General features: G+C 47.6%; 1 protein-coding gene across 1 annotated transcript in view; it reads left to right on the top strand.

Moving 5' to 3' along the window:
* LOC134985202 (caspase-3-like) overlaps positions 1-18,715 on the top strand; it is a 32,172-nt gene extending 13,457 nt beyond the window's left edge. Inside the window, exons 5-6 of the mRNA XM_063950394.1 lie at positions 7,189-7,309; positions 18,358-18,715. Of these exons, the coding sequence (XP_063806464.1) occupies positions 7,189-7,309; positions 18,358-18,578 (342 nt within the window). The 3' untranslated portion in view covers positions 18,579-18,715. The remainder of the gene's footprint in view (positions 1-7,188; positions 7,310-18,357) is intronic.
* Positions 18,716-20,398: the final 1,683 nt, after the last annotated feature.

Raw genomic sequence — 20,398 nt, 5'->3', positions numbered from 1 at the left:
CAGAGCGGAAAAAGTGGGCAGTAACCAGATTTCCAGATACATCCATGTAAAGTTCCATCCTGGTAATAATCCCATACAGTAGCATCATACTCCTGTCAAGACTCCAGAATAGTAGGTATTTCTCTAACGTCCTAGTGGATGCTGGGGACTCCGAAAGGACCATGGGGAAAAGCGGCTCCGCAGGAGACTGGGCACAAAGTAAAAGCTTTAGGACTAGCTGGTGTGCACTGGCTCCTCCCCCTATGACCCTCCTCCAAGCCTCAGTTAAGATTTTGTGCCCGAACGAGAAGGGTGCAATCTAGGTGGCTCTCCTGAGCTGCTTAGAGTAAAAGTTTAAATAGTTTTTTTTATTTTCAGTGAGACCTGCTGGCAACAGGCTCACTGCATCGAGGGACTAAGGGGAGAAGAAGCGAACTCACCTGCGTGCAGAGTGGATTGGGCTTCTTAGGCTACTGGACATTAGCTCCAGAGGGACGATCACAGGCCCAGCCATGGATGGGTCCCGGAGCCGCGCCGCCGGCCCCCTTACAGATGCTGAAGCAAGAAGAGGTCCATAAATCGGCGGCAGAAGACTTTCCTGTCTTCATAAGGTAGCGCACAGCACTGCAGCTGTGCGCCATTGCTCTCAGCACACTTCACACTTCGGTCACTGAGGGTGCAGGGCGCTGGGGGGGGGGGCGCCCTGGGAAGCAATGAATTTACCTTATTTGGCAAAAAATACATCACATATAGCTCCTGGGCTATATGGATGTATTTAACCCCTGCCAGTTTTCCAGAAAAAAGTGGGAGAAGAGCCCGCCGTGAAGGGGGCGGGGCCTATCTCCTCAGCACACAGCGCCATTTTTCCCACACAGCTCCGCTGGTAGGAAGGCTCCCAGAATCTCCCCTGCATCCTGCAACTACAGAAACAGGGTAAAAAAGAGAGGGGGGCACTTATTTGGCAAAATAACAGATATAAGCAGCTATAAGGGATAGACACTTATTGTAAGGTTGTCCCTATACATATATAGCGCTCTGGTGTGTGCTGGCAAACTCTCCCTCTGTCTCCCCAAGGGGCTAAGTGGGTCCTGTCCTCTATCAGAGCATTCCCTGTGTGTGTGCTGGGTGTCGGTACGTGTGTGTCGACATGTATGAGGAGGAAAATGATGTGGAGGCGGAGCAATTGCCTATAATGGTGATGTCACCCCCTAGGGAGTCGACACCTGAATGGATGGCCGTAATTAAGGAATTACGTGACAGTGTCGGCACGTTACAGAAAACTGTTGACGACATGAGACAGCCGGCAGCTCAGTTAGTGCCTGTCCAGGCGTCTCAAACACCGTCAGGGGCTATTAAACGCCCGGTACCTCAGTGGGTCGACACGGACCCAGACACAGACACTGACTCCAGTGTCGACGGTGAAGAAACAAACGTATTTTCCAGTAGGGCCACACGTTACATGATCACGGCAATGAAGGAGGTTTTGCACATCTCTGATACTGCAAGTACCACAAAAAGGGGTATTATGTGGGGTGTGAAAAAACTACCCGTAGTTTTTCCTGAATCAGATGAATTGAATGAAGTGTGTGATGAAGCGTGGGTTACCCCCGACAAAAAACTGCTAATTTCTAAAAAATTATTGGCACTATATCCCTTCCCACCAGAGGTTAGGGCTCGTTGGGAAACACCCCCTAGGGTGGATAAGGCGCTCACACGCTTATCAAAACAAGTGGCGTTACCGTCTCCAGAAACGGCCGCCCTTAAGGAGCCAGCAGATAGGAGGCTGGAAAATATCCTTAAAAGTATATACACACATACTGGTGTTATACTGCGACCAGCAATCGCCTCAGCCTGGATGTGCAGTGCTGGGGTGGCTTGGTCGGATTCCCTGACTGAAAATATTGATACCCTGGACAGGGACAATATATTATTGACTATAGAGCATTTAAAGGATGCATTCCTATATATGCGAGATGCACAGAGAGACATTTGCACTCTGGCATCAAGAGTAAGTGCGATGTCCATTTCTGCCAGAAGAGGATTATGGACGCGACAGTGGTCAGGGGATGCGGATTCCAAACGGCATATGGAAGTATTGCCGTATAAAGGGGAGGAGTTATTTGGGGGCGGTCTATCGGACCTGGTGGCCACGGCAACGGCTGGGAAATCCACCTTTTTACCCCAAGTCACCTCGCAGCAGAAAAATATACCGTCTTTTCAGGCTCAGTCCTTTCGTCCCCATAAGGGCAAGCGGGCAAAAGGCCACTCATATCTGCCCCGGGGCAGAGGAAGGGGAAAAAGACTGCAACAGACAGCTTCTTCCCACGAACAGAAGCCTTCCCCCGCTTCTGCCAAGTCCTCAGCATGACGCTGGGGCCTTACAAGCGGACTCAGGCACGGTGGGGGCCCGTCTCAAGAATTTCAGCGCGCAGTGGGCTCACTCGCAAGTCGACCCCTGGATCCTGCAGGTAGTATCTCAGGGGTACAAATTGGAATTCGAGACGTCTCCCCCTCGCCGGTTCCTAAAGTCTGCTTTACCAACGTCTACCCCCGACAGGGAGGCGGTATTGGAAGCCATTCACAAGCTGTATTCCCAGCAAGTGATAATCAAGGTACCCCTCCTACAACAGGGAAAGGGGTATTACTCCACGCTGTTTGTGGTACCGAAGCCGGACGGCTCGGTGAGACCCATTTTAAATCTGAAAGCCTTGAACACTTACATAAAAAGGTTCAAGTTCAAGATGGAGTCACTCAGAGCAGTGATAGCGAACCTGGAAGAAGGGGACTACATGGTGTCTCTGGACATCAAGGATGCTTACCTCCATGTCCCAATTTGCCCTTCTCACCAAGGGTACCTCAGGTTTGTGGTACAGAACTGTCACTATCAGTTTCAGACGCTGCCGTTTGGATTGTCCACGGCACCCCGGGTCTTTACCAAGGTAATGGCCGAAATGATGATTCTTCTTCGAAGAAAAGGCGTCTTAATTATCCCTTACTTGGACGATCTCCTGATAAGGGCACGGTCCAGAGAACAGTTAGAGGTCGGAGTAGCACTATCTCAAATAGTACTACGACAGCACGGATGGATTCTAAATATTCCAAAATCGCAGCTGATTCCGACGACACGTCTGCTGTTCCTAGGGATGATTCTGGACACAGTACAGAAAAAGGTGTTTCTCCCGGAAGAGAAAGCCAGGGAGTTATCCGACCTAGTCAGGAAACTCCTAAGACCAGGCCAGGTGTCAGTGCATCAGGGCACAAGGGTCCTGGGAAAGATGGTGTCTTCTTACGAAGCGATTCCATTCGGCAGATTCCACGCAAGAACTTTTCAGTTGGATCTGCTAGACAAATGGTCCGGATCGCATCTTCAAATGCATCAGCGGATAACCCTGTCTCCAAGGACAAGGGTGTCTCTCCTGTGGTGGTTACAGAGTGCTCATCTCCTAGAGGGCCGCAGATTCGGCATTCAGGATTGGGTCCTGGTGACCACGGATGCCAGCCTGAGAGGCTGGGGAGCAGTCACACAGGGAAAAAATTTCCAGGGCTTGTGGTCAAGCATGGAAACGTCACTTCACATAAATATCCTGGAACTAAGGGCCATTTACAATGCCCTAAGTCAGGCAAGGCCTCTGCTTCAGGGTCAGCCTGTATTGATCCAGTCGGACAACATCACGGCAGTCGCCCACGTAAACAGACAGGGCGGCACAAGAAGCAGGAGGGCAATGACGGAAGTGGCAAGGATTCTTCGCTGGGCGGAAAATCATGTGATAGCACTGTCAGCAGTGTTCATTCCGGGAGTGGACAACTGGGAAGCAGACTTCCTCAGCAGACACGATCTTCACCCGGGGGAGTGGGGACTTCACCCAGAAGTCTTCCACATGATTGTAAACCGTTGGGAAAAACCAAAGGTGGACATGATGGCGTCTCGCCTCAACAAAAAACTGAACAGATATTGCTCCAGGTCAAGGGACCCTCAGGCAATAGCTGTGGACGCTCTGGTAACACCGTGGGTGTACCGGTCAGTGTATGTGTTCCCTCCTCTTCCTCTCATACCAAAAGTACTGAGAATCATAAGAAGGAGAGGAGTAAAGACTATACTCGTGGCTCCGGATTGGCCAAGAAGGACTTGGTACCCGGAAATTCAAGAGATGCTCACGGAAGACCCGTGGCCTCTACCTCTAAGACAGGACCATGTCTGTTCCAAGACTTACCGCGGCTGCGTTTGACGGCATGGCGGTTGAACGCCGGATCCTGAAGGAAAAAGGCATTCCGGATGAAGTCATCCCTACCCTGATCAAAGCCAGGAAGGATGTAACCGTACAACATTATCACCGTATTTGGCGTAAATATGTTGCGTGGTGCGAGGCCAGGAAGGCCCCTACGGAGGAATTTCAACTGGGTCGATTCCTGCATTTCCTGCAAACAGGACTGTCTATGGGCCTCAAATTAGGGTCCATTAAGGTTCAAATTTCGGCCCTGTCGATATTCTTCCAAAAAGAACTAGCTTCTGTTCCTGAAGTTCAGACGTTTGTCAAGGGAGTACTGCATATACAGCCTCCTTTTGTGCCTCCAGTGGCACCTTGGGATCTCAATGTAGTGTTGGGATTCCTAAAATCACATTGGTTTGAACCACTCACCACTGTGGATTTGAAATATCTCACATGGAAAGTGGTAATGCTGTTAGCCCTGGCTTCAGCCAGGCGTGTATCAGAATTGGCGGCTTTATCCTATAAAAGCCCTTACCTAATTTTTCATACGGACAGGGCAGAATTGAGGACTCGTCCTCAATTTCTCCCTAAGGTGGTTTCAGCATTTCACTTAAACCAACCTATTGTGGTGCCTGCGGCTACTAGGGACTTGGAGGATTCCAAGTTGCTGGACGTAGTCAGGGCCCTGAAAATATATGTTTCCAGGACGGCTGGAGTCAGAAAATCTGACTCGCTGTTTATCCTGTATGCACCCAACAAGCTTTGTGCTCCTGCTTCTAAGCAGACGATTGCTCGTTGGATTTGTAGTACAATTCAGCTTGCACATTCTGTGGCAGGCCTGCCACAGCCAAAATCTGTAAAAGCCCATTCCACACGGAAAGTGGGCTCATCTTGGGCGGCTGCCCGAGGGGTCTCGGCTTTACAACTTTGCCGAGCAGCTACTTGGTCAGGGGCAAACACGTTTGCTAAATTCTACAAATTTGATACCCTGGCTGAGGAGGACCTGGAGTTCTCTCATTCGGTGCTGCAGAGTCATCCGCACTCTCCCGCCCGTTTGGGAGCTTTGGTATAATCCCCATGGTCCTTTCGGAGTCCCCAGCATCCACTAGGACGTTAGAGAAAATAAGAATTTACTTACCGATAATTCTATTTCTCATAGTCCGTAGTGGATGCTGGGCGCCCATCCCAAGTGCGGATTGTCTGCATTACTTGTACATAGTTATTGTTACAAAAATCGGGTTATTGTTGTTGTGAGCCATCTTTTCAGAGGCTCCTTCTGTTATCATGCTGTTAACTGGGTTCAGATCACAAGTTGTACGGTGTGATTGGTGTGGCTGGTATGAGTCTTACCCGGGATTCAAAATCCTTCCTTATTGTGTACGCTCGTCCGGGCACAGTATCCTGAGGCTTGGAGGTGGGTCATAGGGGGAGGAGCCAGTGCACACCAGCTAGTCCTAAAGCTTTTACTTTGTGCCCAGTCTCCTGCGGAGCCGCTATTCCCCATGGTCCTTTCGGAGTCCCCAGCATCCACTACGGACTATGAGAAATAGAATTATCGGTAAGTAAATTCTTATTTTATATAGGTAACAGGTAGCACTGGATTACCAGTAACAAGCCAGATGTAAGGGCTGGTAGTTGGCAAGGAGAGTCCAGGCACAGGAAAAGGTCAGGGCTGGCAGCAGGAAAGGATAATTAAGGAACATTCAGATGCAGAATAATCGTCAACATGAAGTGCAAAGGTATGGTAGCAAGAAAGTGTTTTGTTTTCCTCCTTTATTATTTGTTTCCTCCTTTGTATTACATGAAGTTGATGATGTGTAAGATTTATCATTCATTTTACATGTACTCGGATTTTACACCATTTGGAACAAAGAGTGAGTGAAATCAAAGTGTGGCGCTCCTTTAAAGCTATATGCAAGTGGAAAAGACTGTAAATATCATAAAATGACAGGAATAATTTCAGCAGTATACATCCTTGAATACCACTTGTATCTTCAGCATGTATGAGATAGATTCATCCGTATTCTCAAGAGGATTCCTTCTCCTGATTAATTTCCTCTCCAGATGACCATAGAATAGAGGAAATAAAGGCAGGATAGTGCAAAACGTTTTTTAATACAGCAAAGCAACACATAAAAGTTCCATAAAATTCAATCCCATAAAAATTGACACACAGGTAACAAGGAGGGCCCCAGCAGGCATAGGTGATGATTACCAGACGTTATGGGAACCTTGCGAGTCCCCACAATCGCATAGATGTCAGAATATTCCAGGCAGTCTCCCAGGTTAAAACTCCCTGGATGTTGTAATTCCTTCCTCCAAATGCCGTTGGGATGATCTCCCGTGCCCGTGGATTTGATTTCACTCACTCTTTGTTCCAAATTGTTATTGTTTTGTGGGGGTGAGGGAGACGCCCCCATTGTGTGATTTTGATTGAGGCTGCACCTTTCAATTGCGCACCAGACAGATACCAGTTCTTTTTGCATTCGGATTTTACACCAGTTGTACATTCTTGAACTTGGAAAGTCAGGTACAACTTTCTCTCCTTGTAGCTAACACCCTTTTGCCTAAATAGTATCCAATGTAGTATTATTATTATCCTTTATTCATAAATTGACAAGCCACAGGGGGGGTCCTATGAGAAACTGTAATTTACCGCTTCGAATAGGTTCGCTGGGAGTGGGGACTATCCAGTTATCCCAGATAACCGAAACGTATCAAGGATAATGCTTTGTTGCGCTCGCCCCACCCCCCCTCCGGCATTCTGCTGCTGGGATCCCAGGGTCGATATGCCGATCTCCCAGCCCCAACCTATAACATCTCTCTGCTTTGTCACTTGGTTTGAGGTGTGTCAGCTAATAGAGGTGAGGAGCAGAGATGACTTTTATTATATAGGATAACTGTTACTACAGTTGATAATATTCATATTTGAAGATATTTGAATACGTTTTCCCTTTTGTTTTACTTAATAAAAAGCATTTTCACTGTTTCAATAAACCAGGCATGTAGAGGAGCGGAATATGATTTTGGGATAGAAACAGACAGCGGATCAGAGGACAGGAGTTCAGCACCACAACTTCCAAAAGAAGCAGATTTCTTATATGCATATTCCACACCCCTGGGTAAGACAGATGAACACAAATAGCTCAACAGGTACAGAATGTATAGGCGGCAAAATCAACCTGTGGAACTCTAGTAGCTAGAACTGGTGGATATTAAATGGTAATGAGTATTTACCACAATGTTTTTTTTATCACATTTGATTCAATATTTCAGTGGAGTTTGTGGAATATTGAAGCTTGTACTGTTGGGGAGAGAGAGAGAGAGAGAGAGAGAGAGAGAGAGAGAGAGAGAGAGAGAATATAATCTATACGAGTATATGAATGCAAAAGCCCTTACTTCCAGATAGGTTAGTAAGATGAAATTTAACATAGGTATTCTTCAGGTGAGAAATAGGAAAATCAGTAATTAGTAACTATGTAATTAGAATTTTAATAAACCTTCCCTATGGGGATGAAAAGGGTATTGACATAATTACTTCATTGCCGATGCGTGGCTTGCATTGTGGGAACAATAACGCCCAAACGGCCAATCGGATCAAAATTTGGATTGCATCTCCAGTGTGTAGAATTTCATAAACTACAAAAATGCGAAAGCCTCACTCACTCACTGACTCATCACTAATTCTATTACTTCCCGATATGTTAGGAAGATTAAATTTAACATAGATATTCTTCAGGTGGTAAATAGGAAAACAACGTAATTAGAATTTTAATAAACCTCCCCTAAGTGGATTAAAAGGGAGTTGACATAATTACATCATTATCGATGCGTGGCTTGCGTTGTGTGAACAATAACGTCCAAACGGACAATCGGATCAAAGTTTGGATTGCACCTCCAGTGTGTAGAATAGCTAGTGTATGTAGACGTGTTGGATCTGTGTGTGTTGTAAATGGGAGGGAGTCACACTCAATGTGTGTCCGAACCTCCTCATTGGTGACAAAGACTCGCGAGATGGTGATGTCATCATCTCGCAAGTCTGGGACCAGAAGCATGTTGGCACGGCCGATGGAGCCAGCGCGGCTGACAGAGCCCAGTGAGCAGAGAAAGCCTGGAGGAACCGGCGCGGCTAACAGAGCCCAGTGAGCGGATCGGAGAGTAAGCAGTCTTGCTGACGGTGAGCTCCCCCTCATATGGTGCTGCTGTGTGGTCTGGGCTGTCTGTCCTCTGGTAGGGGAAAGGGAGGAGTGAGCAGTCAGGGCTCTGCAGAGAAGAACTGGTGTGCATTGCTCTCCTCCACCAGACACCACAGTAGGTGGGAATCCATTCTGAAAGAGTAGGAAGGGAATATGGTACATACAGTATGCCCACTCCATTCACCCCGTGTCAGATGTGAAGGGAAGACAGAAAATACTCTTGCACACAGACCTAAACATAACATGTCCTTGTCTAGAAGCAAAGTGACAGTCCCCAAGGTCATAGAATGTCAGCTCTTGTGTGGAGCCGATATATCACTGTCAGTAACCTTAGGACTATTACTGTAGGCGTATGTTGGAGAAGTTTGATAAACGATTGAATGTATCTTATACATGAGATGCACCATAACTCCTGTGTCACATCAATCACACTTACATGTGCACGGGCTGCTTTCACACAGAACCTGGGATGACCAGAGAGACCGAGTCATCCTGGCGTGTTCTGAGTAAGAGGTATGGGAGGTACATGATCACATGATCAGGAGCACCCACATATACTGTGTATAGGAAGAGGGAGGTAGCCAGTGTGCCTGTAGTTACACTGTTGATGGGACTGTAGGTACATGTGTGACTGTGAGCCCCCCTCCCCTGTCTATGCCCCCATATTGTGCTCTGCTTGTCCATAAATCCCCCCCCCTCCCCACATCTGTCCGTCAGTGCTCCCATATGGTGTTCTGCTCCCTCTCAGACACTCTCTCGCTCTCCCTCTTATTGACACTGTCTCTACCTCTCTCTCCGTGACACTGTCTCTCTCTCTTTTTCCCTGACATTGTCTCTTTCCCTCCCTTCCTGACACCTTCTCTCTCTCCCTGACTCCCTTTCCCTGACACCCTCTCACTTTCTTTCTCCCCACTCTTTCTCTCTCTCTCCCCAGCTGACACTCTCTCCCTGAAACTGTCTCTCTCTCCCTGACACTCACTCTCTCTTGCTCCCTCTCTTTCTCCCCCACTCCTTGACATTTTCCAGCACTCCCTCTCGTCCCCTACCTCTCTGATACCTTCTCTCTCTCCCCTCTCATCCATTCTCTCTCTATCTCCCTGACACTAGGGAGGTCAATCCCAGGCCATTTTTTCAATTCTGGGAATCGGGATTGAAAAATGATCAATCCCGGGATTCCCGGGATACTCGGGATTGGTTCCCTTGCAATGTTCGCCACTGTCCCGCCCTGCCCAAACCACATAAAGACATACTCATGTGACCAGGTGGGAGGGCAGGCCCACCTACTGCAGCGTTGCATGCCGGCGCTGAGGTCCGGGCGGCGGGCGGTGTGCGGCTGTCTGCACAGCGTGACGTAAAGTCAGTGGTCACACTGCACAGAGAGACGCACACCGCCCGCCGCTGTGCACAGCCGGGAGCAGAGGGAGGTAAGCAGGGGGAGTCGGGCAGCGTTTGAGTCTCCTGTCATGCTCAGCGCTGCCTGGCATTAAAAAAACAAAGGGGTTTCCTAATCCCGAAATCCCCGAGATTTGAAGCCCCAATCCCATGTCATATTAATGATAATAAAAACCATGGTGTGTGTGTGACAGGGATTTATCATTGTTCTCATATATCTTACATGAAGCCTGCAAGGACACAAACACCTTCTTGGTCATCTTTACTATGACGATAAAGCACATAACCAAGACTACAGCTCTTTTAGGAAATGGTCAGATACTACAGTACACACTACAGTTACCATGCATATACTGTATACAAAGTGTTACATTAAAAACATGGCAGGTTAAACAAACATGGCAGCATAAACAATACATGCACAGGAGCATAAGAGATGACAATATCGGTCTCTGGCTAGCCAACCCTGGTGTGTCTAGTCCAGGTTCGTTCCCTCACCACTGATTCCCCCCCATAGCACTGCCAGAGAGGCAGCCATCACTTCCTTACCGTCGCTATGCTTTTGGTGGCAGAGCTGGATTAAGGCGTGTGGGGGCCCCTACCAATAAAATTGTCAATAAGACATGCTGGTGATGCTGGTGTAAGTGTTCCCCGCACCGCAGATGTGTTACGCACACTGTAATATTCCCAGCTTACATTATGCGACACAGAAACCCTGTTCTCATATGCTACAGTGCCCCCCACACTGGTGGTGTAGCTATGTGTGGGGGCATATAGGCATCTGCCCCACCTGCCATGTTTTTAATCTAACACTGGCAGACATATAGGGGGTCATTCCGAGTTGATCGCCCACTAGCAGTTTTTAGCAGCCGTGCAAACGCATTGTCGCTGCCCAACGGGGAGTGTATTTTTGCCTTGCAGAAGTGCAAACGCTTGTGCAGCAGAGCGCCTGCAAAAACATTTTGTGCAAAACAAGAACAGCCCTGTAGTTACTCTTCGTGTGCGTTGATTCTAACGTTGGAGGGTTGGCTTGTGGCGTCACACACCCACCCAGCGTTCACCCAGCCACGCCTGCGTTTTCCCTGGCATGCCTGCGTTTTTCTCAGCACTCCCTGAAAATGGTCAGTTGTCACCCAGAAACGCCCCTTTCCTGTCAATCTTCTTGCGGCCGCCAGTGCGAATGAAAACGTCACTAGAACCTGTGCAAAACCACAAAGGCCTGTGTACCCATACGTCGCGTGTGCGCATTGCGAACAACAACGGCAGCTAGCGATCAACTCGGAATGACCCCCATAGCACCACAGGACCTGCATATAGAAGGGGTGCATACTGACCGGAGAGTGCTGAAGAGTTCCAAAGATGATCGATGATCTGTCAGTCCAGGATGAGTTGTGACTACCACTGGTGCTGACGCTCAGGGTCGGACTGGCCACCAGGGGTACAGGGGTTATTAATCTGGTACATTATCATGCATAGACTAGCAGTATTTACTACATGTATTTATCAAGGAGCCCATACCATGCACTCTCTAATGGTTAGCCAAACCTCTGTGGTGACTGGCCACACCCCCTATAGAGGCTGACCACACCGCTAGGCATGGGCCCCTACCACTACATCTTCAAAGTCGCAGAGTGAGTAAGAGAGATAGAGAGTTGATCACACCAGTGGCAGCTTTTGAATCTGTCCCTACTTCCATGCCTCTATAGCAGTCTAATTCATCCTGGCTTCCCCAGGGAAATCTTTAACTGCTGGGTTGGATCCTATTGGCACATAGTGTTCCCACTAGGTTGCAGCAGGGCAGGGCGCAAGGGTGCTGGCAGGGGTTTTATGAGTGCGCTTTCGAAATGGGGGTTGCCCTGTCACCATCACGCTTGGGGGCATGCCCAGCATTTACGGACATGCTGGGATGCCCCCAAGCTTTCCCGTCACTGTGAATAGATACCGTGCGCATATTCACTGCATCTATTCACCCGGCAACGGTTATCGCAACTGCAAATTTTCCTACCTGCAAGATACTGGGAGTCGTGTGAGGGAAGGCATAGGCAGGCTGTTTTAGCAGGGAGCTGCTAAAAGGGCAGGGCACATTTTGCCATTTTCAAATCGGGCAGGTTGTGGCAACCTGCTAAAATAGCCTAGCGTGAACACTAGAACACTTTATGTGTCAGGGCAGGACCATTTCACCCGAGTTGTTCACTCTTCTTCAGGACCCCAAAGAGCTCTGGTGTTGCAGAAAGTCACATTCTGGAAGACCAGCACTTTGCCCTTACTTAAGCCTTCTCCAGCTATCAGAATTCATGATGCTCAGTAACTCACAGCCCTTTGGAGCAGGCTGTGCTGGCTAGACAGACTGTATCTAGCAGAGTGTTGGACCATTCAAGAGTGGCAACAGATAATCACTTAAAATATTAAGTGACTATAAGCTACAAGACTCAGGGACAAATGAGAACCGCAGAGCACATCAAGGTCTGTGAAAGGCAAACTATCCTGCCTATAGTGGCCGACCTCTGGCGTCACTGGTGAAGTATTATGTCTGGAATGGAATGTTATTACCTGAATACTAATATGCAGCATATATTAAATCACTGTTTAAGGCAATGTGGCACTATATGGCTTATCCATAAGGGCAGTTTAATGAATCATGGCTGGACTAACAGACATTGTACTGCCACAGTCTCTAAATTGGACTGCTCCATCAAGCCTTTAAATATCTTCCTGGCCTAATTGTTGCTGATATAATTATCAGACATACTGTATGTGGGCATTTGATGAAGTCTGTGCAACATGTTATCTGTCCATGTCTTTGTTGAAATATCTCGAGAAAAAAAAAATAGGATTTTAATACCTACCGGTAAATCTTTTTCTCTTAGTCCGTAGAGGATGCTGGGGATGCTTCAAGAACCATGGGGTATAGACGGGATCCGCAGGAGACATGGGCACTTTAAGACTTTAAATGGGTGTGAACTGGCTCCTCCCTCTATGCCCCTCCTCCAGACTCTAGTTATAGGAACTGTGCCCAGGGAGACGGACATTTCGAGGAAAAGGATTTATTGTTAAACTAAGGGTGAGATACATACCAGCTCACACCACAAACACGCCGTACAACATGGCATTAACCAGAATTCCAGTCAACAGCATGAACAAAATCAGCAACAGGCTGACCATAACTGAAACACAACCTTTGAGTAACACAAGCAATAACTATGAAACAAGTACTGCAGATAGTGTCCGCACAGGGACGGGCGCCCAGCATCCTCTACGGACTAAGAGAAAAGGATTTACCGGTAGGTATTAAATCCTATTTTCTCATACGTCCTAGAGGATGCTGGGGATGCTTAAAAAACCATGGGGTTTATACCAAAGCTCTAGAACGAGCGGGAGAGTGCGGATGACTCTGCAGCACCGATTGACCAAACAAGAGGTCCTCCTCAGCCAGGGTATCAAACTTGTAAAACTTCACAAAAGTGTTTGATCCCGACCAAGTAGCAGCTCGGCAAAGCTGTAATGCCGAGACCACTCGGGCAGCCGCCCAGGATGAGCCCACCTTTCTGGTAGAATGGGCCTTCACTGATTTCGGTAATGGCAATCCTGCTGTAGAATGAGCCTGCTGAATAGTATTACAGATCCAGCGTGCAATAGTCTGCTTGGTAGCAGGAGCCCCAAGCTTGTTGGGAGCCCATAGGACAAACAGAGCCTCTGTTTTCCTAATTTGAGCCATTCTGGCGACATAGATTTTCAAAGCTCTGACCACATCGAGAGACTTCGATTCCGCCAAGGCGTCAGTTGCCACTGGCACCACAATAGGCTGGTTTACGTGAAACGATGAAACCACTTTTGGCAGAAATTGCTGACGAGTTCTCAACTCCGCTCTATCAGCATGGAAGATTAAATAGGGGCTTTTGTGAGACAAAGCCGCCAATTCAGATACCCACCTTGCGGATGCCAAGGCCAACAACATGACTACTTTCCAAGTAAGGAATTTTAACTCAACCTTACGTAAAGGTTCAAACCAATGAGATTGCAGGAACTGCAACACCACATTAAGATCCCATGGTGCCAATGGGGGCACAAAGGGATGTTGGATGTGCAGTACGCCTTTCACGAAGGTCTGAACTTCTGGAAGGGAGGCCAATTCTTTCTGAAAGAAAATTGATAAGGCCGAAATTTGTACTTTAATGGAGCCTAACTTTAGGCCCACATCCACACCTGCTTGCAAAAAATGGAGCAAACGCCCCAGCTGAAATTCCTCCGTAGGAGCCTTCTTGGATTCACACCAAGATACATATTTTCTCCAAATACGGTGGTAATGCTTTGCCGTTACTTCTTTTCTAGCCTGAAGAAGTGTGGGAATGACTTCACTGGGAATACCCTTTCAGGCTAGGATTTGGCGTTCAACTGCCATGCCGTCAATCGCAGCCGCGGTAAGTCTTGATACACGCACGGTCTTTGCTGTAACAGGTCCTCTCGTAGAGGAAGAGGCCAGGGATCTTCTATGAGCAACTCCTGAAGATCTGGATACCAGGCCCTCCTTGGCCAGTCTGGAACAAAGAGTATCGCCTGAACCCTTGTTCTTCTTATGATCCTTATCACCTTTGGAATGAGTGGAAGTGGAGGGAACACATAGACCGACGGAAACACCCACAGTGTCACTAGGGCGTCCACCGCTATTGCTTGAGGGTCCCTCGACCTGGAACAATATCTCTGAAGTTTCTTGTTGAGGCGAGACGCCATCATGTCTATTTGAGGAATTCCCCAACGACTTGTCACTTCTGCAAAGACATCTTGATGAAGACCCCACTCTCCTGGATGGAGATCGTGTCTGCTGAGGAAGTCTGCTTCCCAGTTGTCCACTCCTGGAATGAAGACTGCTGACAGAGCGCTTGCATGTCTCTCCGCCCAGCGAAGAACTTTCATGGCCTCCGCTATCGCCGCTCTGCTCTTTGCTCCGCCCTGGCGGTTTATGTACGCTACTGCTGTTATGTTGTCTGACTGAATTAAGACGGGCAGACCGCGAAGAAGATGTTCCGCTTGCAGAAGGCCGTTGTAAATGGCCCTTAATTCCAGAATGTTTATGTGCAGACAAGCTTCCTGGCTTGACCATTTTCCCTGAAAGTTTCTTCCCTGTGTGACTGCTCCCCAGCCTCGGAGACTTGCATCCGTGGTCACCAGGATCCAATCCTGAATCCCGAACCTGCGTCCCTCCAGAAGGTGAGAACTGTGCAGCCACCACAGAAGGGAAATCCTGGTCCTGGGAGATAGAATTATATTCCGGTGCATGTCCAGGTGAGACCCGGACCACTGGTCCTTCAGGTTCCATTGAAACACCCTGGCATGGAACCTGCCATACGGGATGGCCTCGTAGGCCGCCACCATCTTCTCCAGCAGCCGAGTGCAGTGAAGAACAGACACCCTTGCTGGTTTCAGAATCTGTTTTACCATGTTCTGTATTTCCAGAGCTTTTTCCACTGGAAGAAAAACTCTCTGCAATTCTGTATCCAGAATCATACCCAGGAACGACAGCCGTGTCGTTGGATCCAGCTGTGATTTTGGCAAATTTAGGAGCCAACTGTGATGTTGCAGAATCGTCAGTGAAAGGGCAACATTCTTCAACAATTGTTCCTTGGACCTCGCCTTTATGAGGAGATCGTCCAAGTACGGGATAATTGTGATTCCCTGCTTGCGCAGGAGAACCATCATCTCTAACATTACTTTGGGCTGTCCACGGCTCCGAGGATTTTCACCAAACGGCAACGTCTGAAATTGGTAATGACAATCCTGCACAGCAAATCTCAGGTAAGCCTGATGTGGAGGATATATGGGGACATGTAAGTAGGCATCTTTTATGTTGACCGACACCATAAAATCTCCCTCCTCCAGACTGGAGATCACTGCTTGTAGAGATACCATCTTGAACTTGAATTTTTTGAGAAAGAAATTGAGGTATTTTAGGTTTAGAATCGGTCTGACTGAGCCATCCAGCTTCGGGACCACAAACAGGCTCGAATAAAAGGCTTCCCCCTGTTGAGCCGGGGGTACCGTGACAATCACTTGATTTTGACACAACTTTACTATCGCAGCGCTTACTATCTCCCTTTCTGGAAGAGAAGCTGGCAAGGCCGATTTGAAAAATCGGTGAGGGGGCACGTCTTGAAACTCTAACTTGTACCCTTGGGTTATTATTTCCAATATCCAAGGATCCAGGTCCAAGTGTACCCAGACCTGACTGAAGAGTCAGAGATGTGCCCCCACCGGTGCGGACTCCCGCAGAGGAGCCCCAGCGTCATGCGGTGGATTTGGTAGAAGCCGGAGAGGACTTCTGCTCTTGGGAACTTGCCACAGCCTGTGACCTTTTTCCCCTTCCTCTTCCAGCAAGGAAGGAGGACCCTCGTCCTTTTTTTAATTTATTGGGCCAAAAGGACTGCATCTGATAGTGGGGCGTTTTCTTCTGTTGTGCCGGAACATAAGGTAAAAATGACGACTTACCCGCGGTAGCCGTAAACACCAGGTCAGTGAGGCTGTCACCAAACAAGACCCTACCGTTAAACGGTAGAGACTCCATCGCCTTCTTAGAGTCAGCGTCAGCATTCCATTGATGAATCCACAACGCTCTTCTCGTTGAGACAGCCATGGCATTGGCCCTTGATCCCAGAAGGCCAATATCCCTCACAGCTTCTTTGAAATATGCTGCAGCATCCCTAATGTGACCCAGAGTCAAAAGCACACTATCCCTGTCTAGGGTATCTACCTCAGTAGATAAGTTATCTGCCCACCTTTCAATAGCGCTGCTCACCCATACCGCAGCAACGGTAGGCCTGAGTAGCGCCCCCGTAGTGACATAAATGGATTTTTGTGTATTTTCCTGCTTACGATCCGCAGGATCTTTTAGGGCTGCCGTGTCAGGGGACGGGAGCGCCACCTTTTTGGAAAGACGCGATAAAGCTTTGTCTACAGTGGGGATTGACTCCCATCTTTCCCTATCCCCAGCATGGAACGGATATGCCACTGGAATTCTTTTGGGAACATGAATCCTTTTGTCAGGATTTTCCCAAGCTTTTTCGAAAAGTGCGTTCAGCTCATGAGAGGGAGGAAACGTTACCTCAGGTTTCTTTCCTTTATACATACAGACCCTAGTATCAGGAACAGCAGGGTCCTCAGTGATATGCAATACTTCCTTTATCGCCATAATCATGTACTGAATGCCTTTAGCCAGTTTCGGATGTAATCTGGCATCACTATAGTCGACACTGGAATCAGAGTCCGTGTCGGTATCTGTATCAGTTATCTGGGTAAATGCACGTTTCTGTGACCCCGAAGGGGTCTGGGCCTGTGACAAAGCATCTTCCATGGATTTTCTCCATGTCTGGTTTTTGGACTCATCAAATCTCTTAGCCAACTTAGTCACATTTGCATTTAAAACACTCAACATGTTCACCCAATCATCCGTAAGCGGTGCCGACACTGCCACTCTCACAGAATTGTCTGCCCCCACTCCAGCCTCCTCCTGGGAAGAGCATTCAGCCTCAGACATGTCGACACACACACGTACCGACAGCCACAACCACACTGGGGCTATAGGAGACAGACCCACAATAAAGCCTGCCAGAGAGACACAGAGAGTTCAGGCAGCTCACACCCAGCGCCTATCCCAGTACTGAAGTCAGCACAAGACTGCCCAGACTTGCTAGCGCTTTTTACATATAATAACCAATCACCAAATCACTAGTGCCCTCCACACCCCCCCTCCGCCGTTTTGAAGTTTTGCACCCTGTTACTTGCACAGCAGTGTGGAGGTCAGGGCCAGCGTCTCTGCAGCCTTCTGTGAAGAGAAAAATGGCGCTGGTCAGAGCTGTGCGGGCTAAGCCCCGCCCACTACATGGGGCGCTTCAGTCCCGCTCAAAATTCTTTATACTGGCGGGGGTCCCTTAACTAGTGCCTGGGCACTGTTATGTGTATTGCCAGTGGTGTCTGAGGTCCCCCATGCTGCCCAGGGCACCCCCCCTGCGCCCTGCACCCTGCAGTGCCGTGATCTGTGTGGGAGCATGGCGCACAGCGCGGCCGCTGCACGGTACCTCAAACGCGTCTTCTGCCATCATTGAAATCTTCTGATCTTCTCATACTCACCCGGCTTCTGTCTTCTGGCTCTGTGAGGGGGGTGACGGCGCGGCTCCGGGAACAAGCAGCTAGGCGTACCAAGTGATCGAACCCTCTGGAGCTAATGGTGTCCAGTAGCCTTTGAAGCAGAGCCCTTGAACTTAGAAGAAGTAGGTCTGCTTCTCTCCCCTCAGTCCCACGATGCAGGGAGCCTGTTGCCAGCAGGTCTCCCTGAAAAAATAAACCTAATAAAAGTATTTTTCTGAGAAACTCTGGAGAGCTCCCCAGTGTGCATCCAGTCTCACTGGGCACAGAATCTAACTGGAGTCTGGGGGAGGGGCATAGAGGGAGGAGCCAGTTCACACCCATTCAAAGTCTTATAGTGTGCCCATGTCTCCTGCGGATCCCGTCTATACCCCATGGTTCTTGAAGCATCCCCAGCATCCTCTAGGACGTATGAGAAATGATCTTTATACTCTACTTTGTTTCTGTAGGGTACTTTGCATGGAGAAACTCAGAATATGGTTCCTGGTTCATCCAATCTCTGTGTAAGATGCTGCAAGAACATGGAAGCAAGCTTGAATTGATGCAAATTTTGACCAGAGTCAACCATAAAGTGGCTTTAGAGTATGAGTCCAGCATTGGTGGAAAGGAGATCCCTTGTTTTGTCTCTATGCTAACTAAAGAACTGTATCTAACACCTCAGTCTACGTGAAAGGGTTATGTTATATCTTATACAAAAAAAGAATTAAAAAATATTCAAGTTACTGTAAACATTAAAAAAAAAATCTACAAAACTGCAGGTGAGTGTCCATAACTCCAATTCTATGTGCAGTTTTAAACCAGAATTCTCTTGCGGTATTATGTTCTGTCCAGGTTAAATAAAATGAACCCAGATCAGATGTTTCTAATTTGTGTTGGAGGTGTGGCATGAACATTGGAACATTTCTACACACATGGTGGAGCTGACCAAAACTTGTCCTTTTTTAGAACGATATTAGATCTCTTATTAACACCATAGTAGGTATACAGTGATGCTTGAACGTTTGTGAACCCCTTCAGAATTTCTATATTTCTGCTGAAATTTGGCCTAAAACTACCTCATATATTCACACAAGTCCTAAAAGTAGATAGATAACCAAATGAAACAAATAAGACAAAATTAGACATTGGATCATTTTCCTCAATAAAAAAAATGAGCACATCACATATCTGCGAGTGGCAAAAGTATGTGAGCCTTTAGGCTTAGCAGAGATTTTGAAATAACATGAGTCAGGTATTTTCAATCTATGGGATAACAATCAGGTGTGAGTGGACAGCCTGTCTTTTTTAAATGCACACGGACCTATCAAAGTATGATGTTCACAAGACGTTTGTGGAAGTGTATTATGCCACGAACAAAGGAGATTTCTGAGTACCTCAGAAGAAGAGTTGTTGATGTTCATCAGGCTGGAAAAGGTTATAAAACCATCTCTAAAGAGTTTGGACTCCACCAATCAACAATCAGACAGATTGTGTACATATGGAGGAAATTTCAGACAATTGCCCCAATACATCTGTGATGTATGGGGCCTTTAACTGGGTAAAGCGGAGTGAGAGCACTTGAAGGAGAATTGTGTTTTTTTTTATTTTTGAAGCCAAATTTTTATTTGGTGGATGAGAGACAATATGCAAGAGAGACAGACCTGCACATAGGTCCACAATAATAAAAAAACTAATTCATAACAATCGTAAACTATACACAATAAAGAAAAATAATGAAGGTTTTTACATAAAGAGTAGTCATTTCAAAGAATATATATGTTATGAAAAAGGTATATAGTTTGCTCATTTACAAACTTCTACTTCCTGCACCCCTATATGTGTAAAGGCCCCCCATACATTAGCAGCCACAATTTCTCGACCCTCCAGAGATGATCGGCAATCCATTGGGGAATCGGGGAAATGAAATATGTTACAAAAAAATGCCTGATTCCCCGATCCTTTTAGTTTTCAAGTAAATAAGAATTTACTTACCGATAATTCTATTTCTCGTAGTCCGTAGTGGATGCTGGGGACTCCGTCAGGACCATGGGGAATAGCGGCTCCGCAGGAGACAGGGCACAAAAATAAAGCTTTAGGATCAGGTGGTGTGTACTGGCTCCTCCCCCTATGACCCTCCTCCAAGCCTCAGTTAGGATACTGTGCCCGGACGAGCGTACACAATAAGGAAGGATATTGAACCCCGGGTAAGACTCATACCAGCCACACCAATCACACCGTATAACTTGTGATCTGAACCCAGTTAACAGTATGACAAACGTAGGAGCCTCTGAACAGACGGCTCACAACAAATAACAACCCGATTTTTTTGTAACAATAACTATGTACAAGTATTGCAGACAATCCGCACTTAGGATGGGCGCCCAGCATCCACTACAGACTACGAGAAATAGAATTATCGGTGAGTAAATTCTTATTTTCTCTAACGTCCTAAGTGGATGCTGGGGACTCCGTCAGGACCATGGGGATTATACCAAAGCTCCCAAACGGGCG

The sequence above is a fragment of the Pseudophryne corroboree genome, chromosome 1 (genome assembly GCF_028390025.1).
Source record: "Pseudophryne corroboree isolate aPseCor3 chromosome 1, aPseCor3.hap2, whole genome shotgun sequence".
Classification (NCBI taxonomy): Eukaryota; Metazoa; Chordata; class Amphibia; order Anura; family Myobatrachidae; genus Pseudophryne; species Pseudophryne corroboree.
This window is presented reverse-complemented; position numbering and strand designations above follow the sequence as displayed.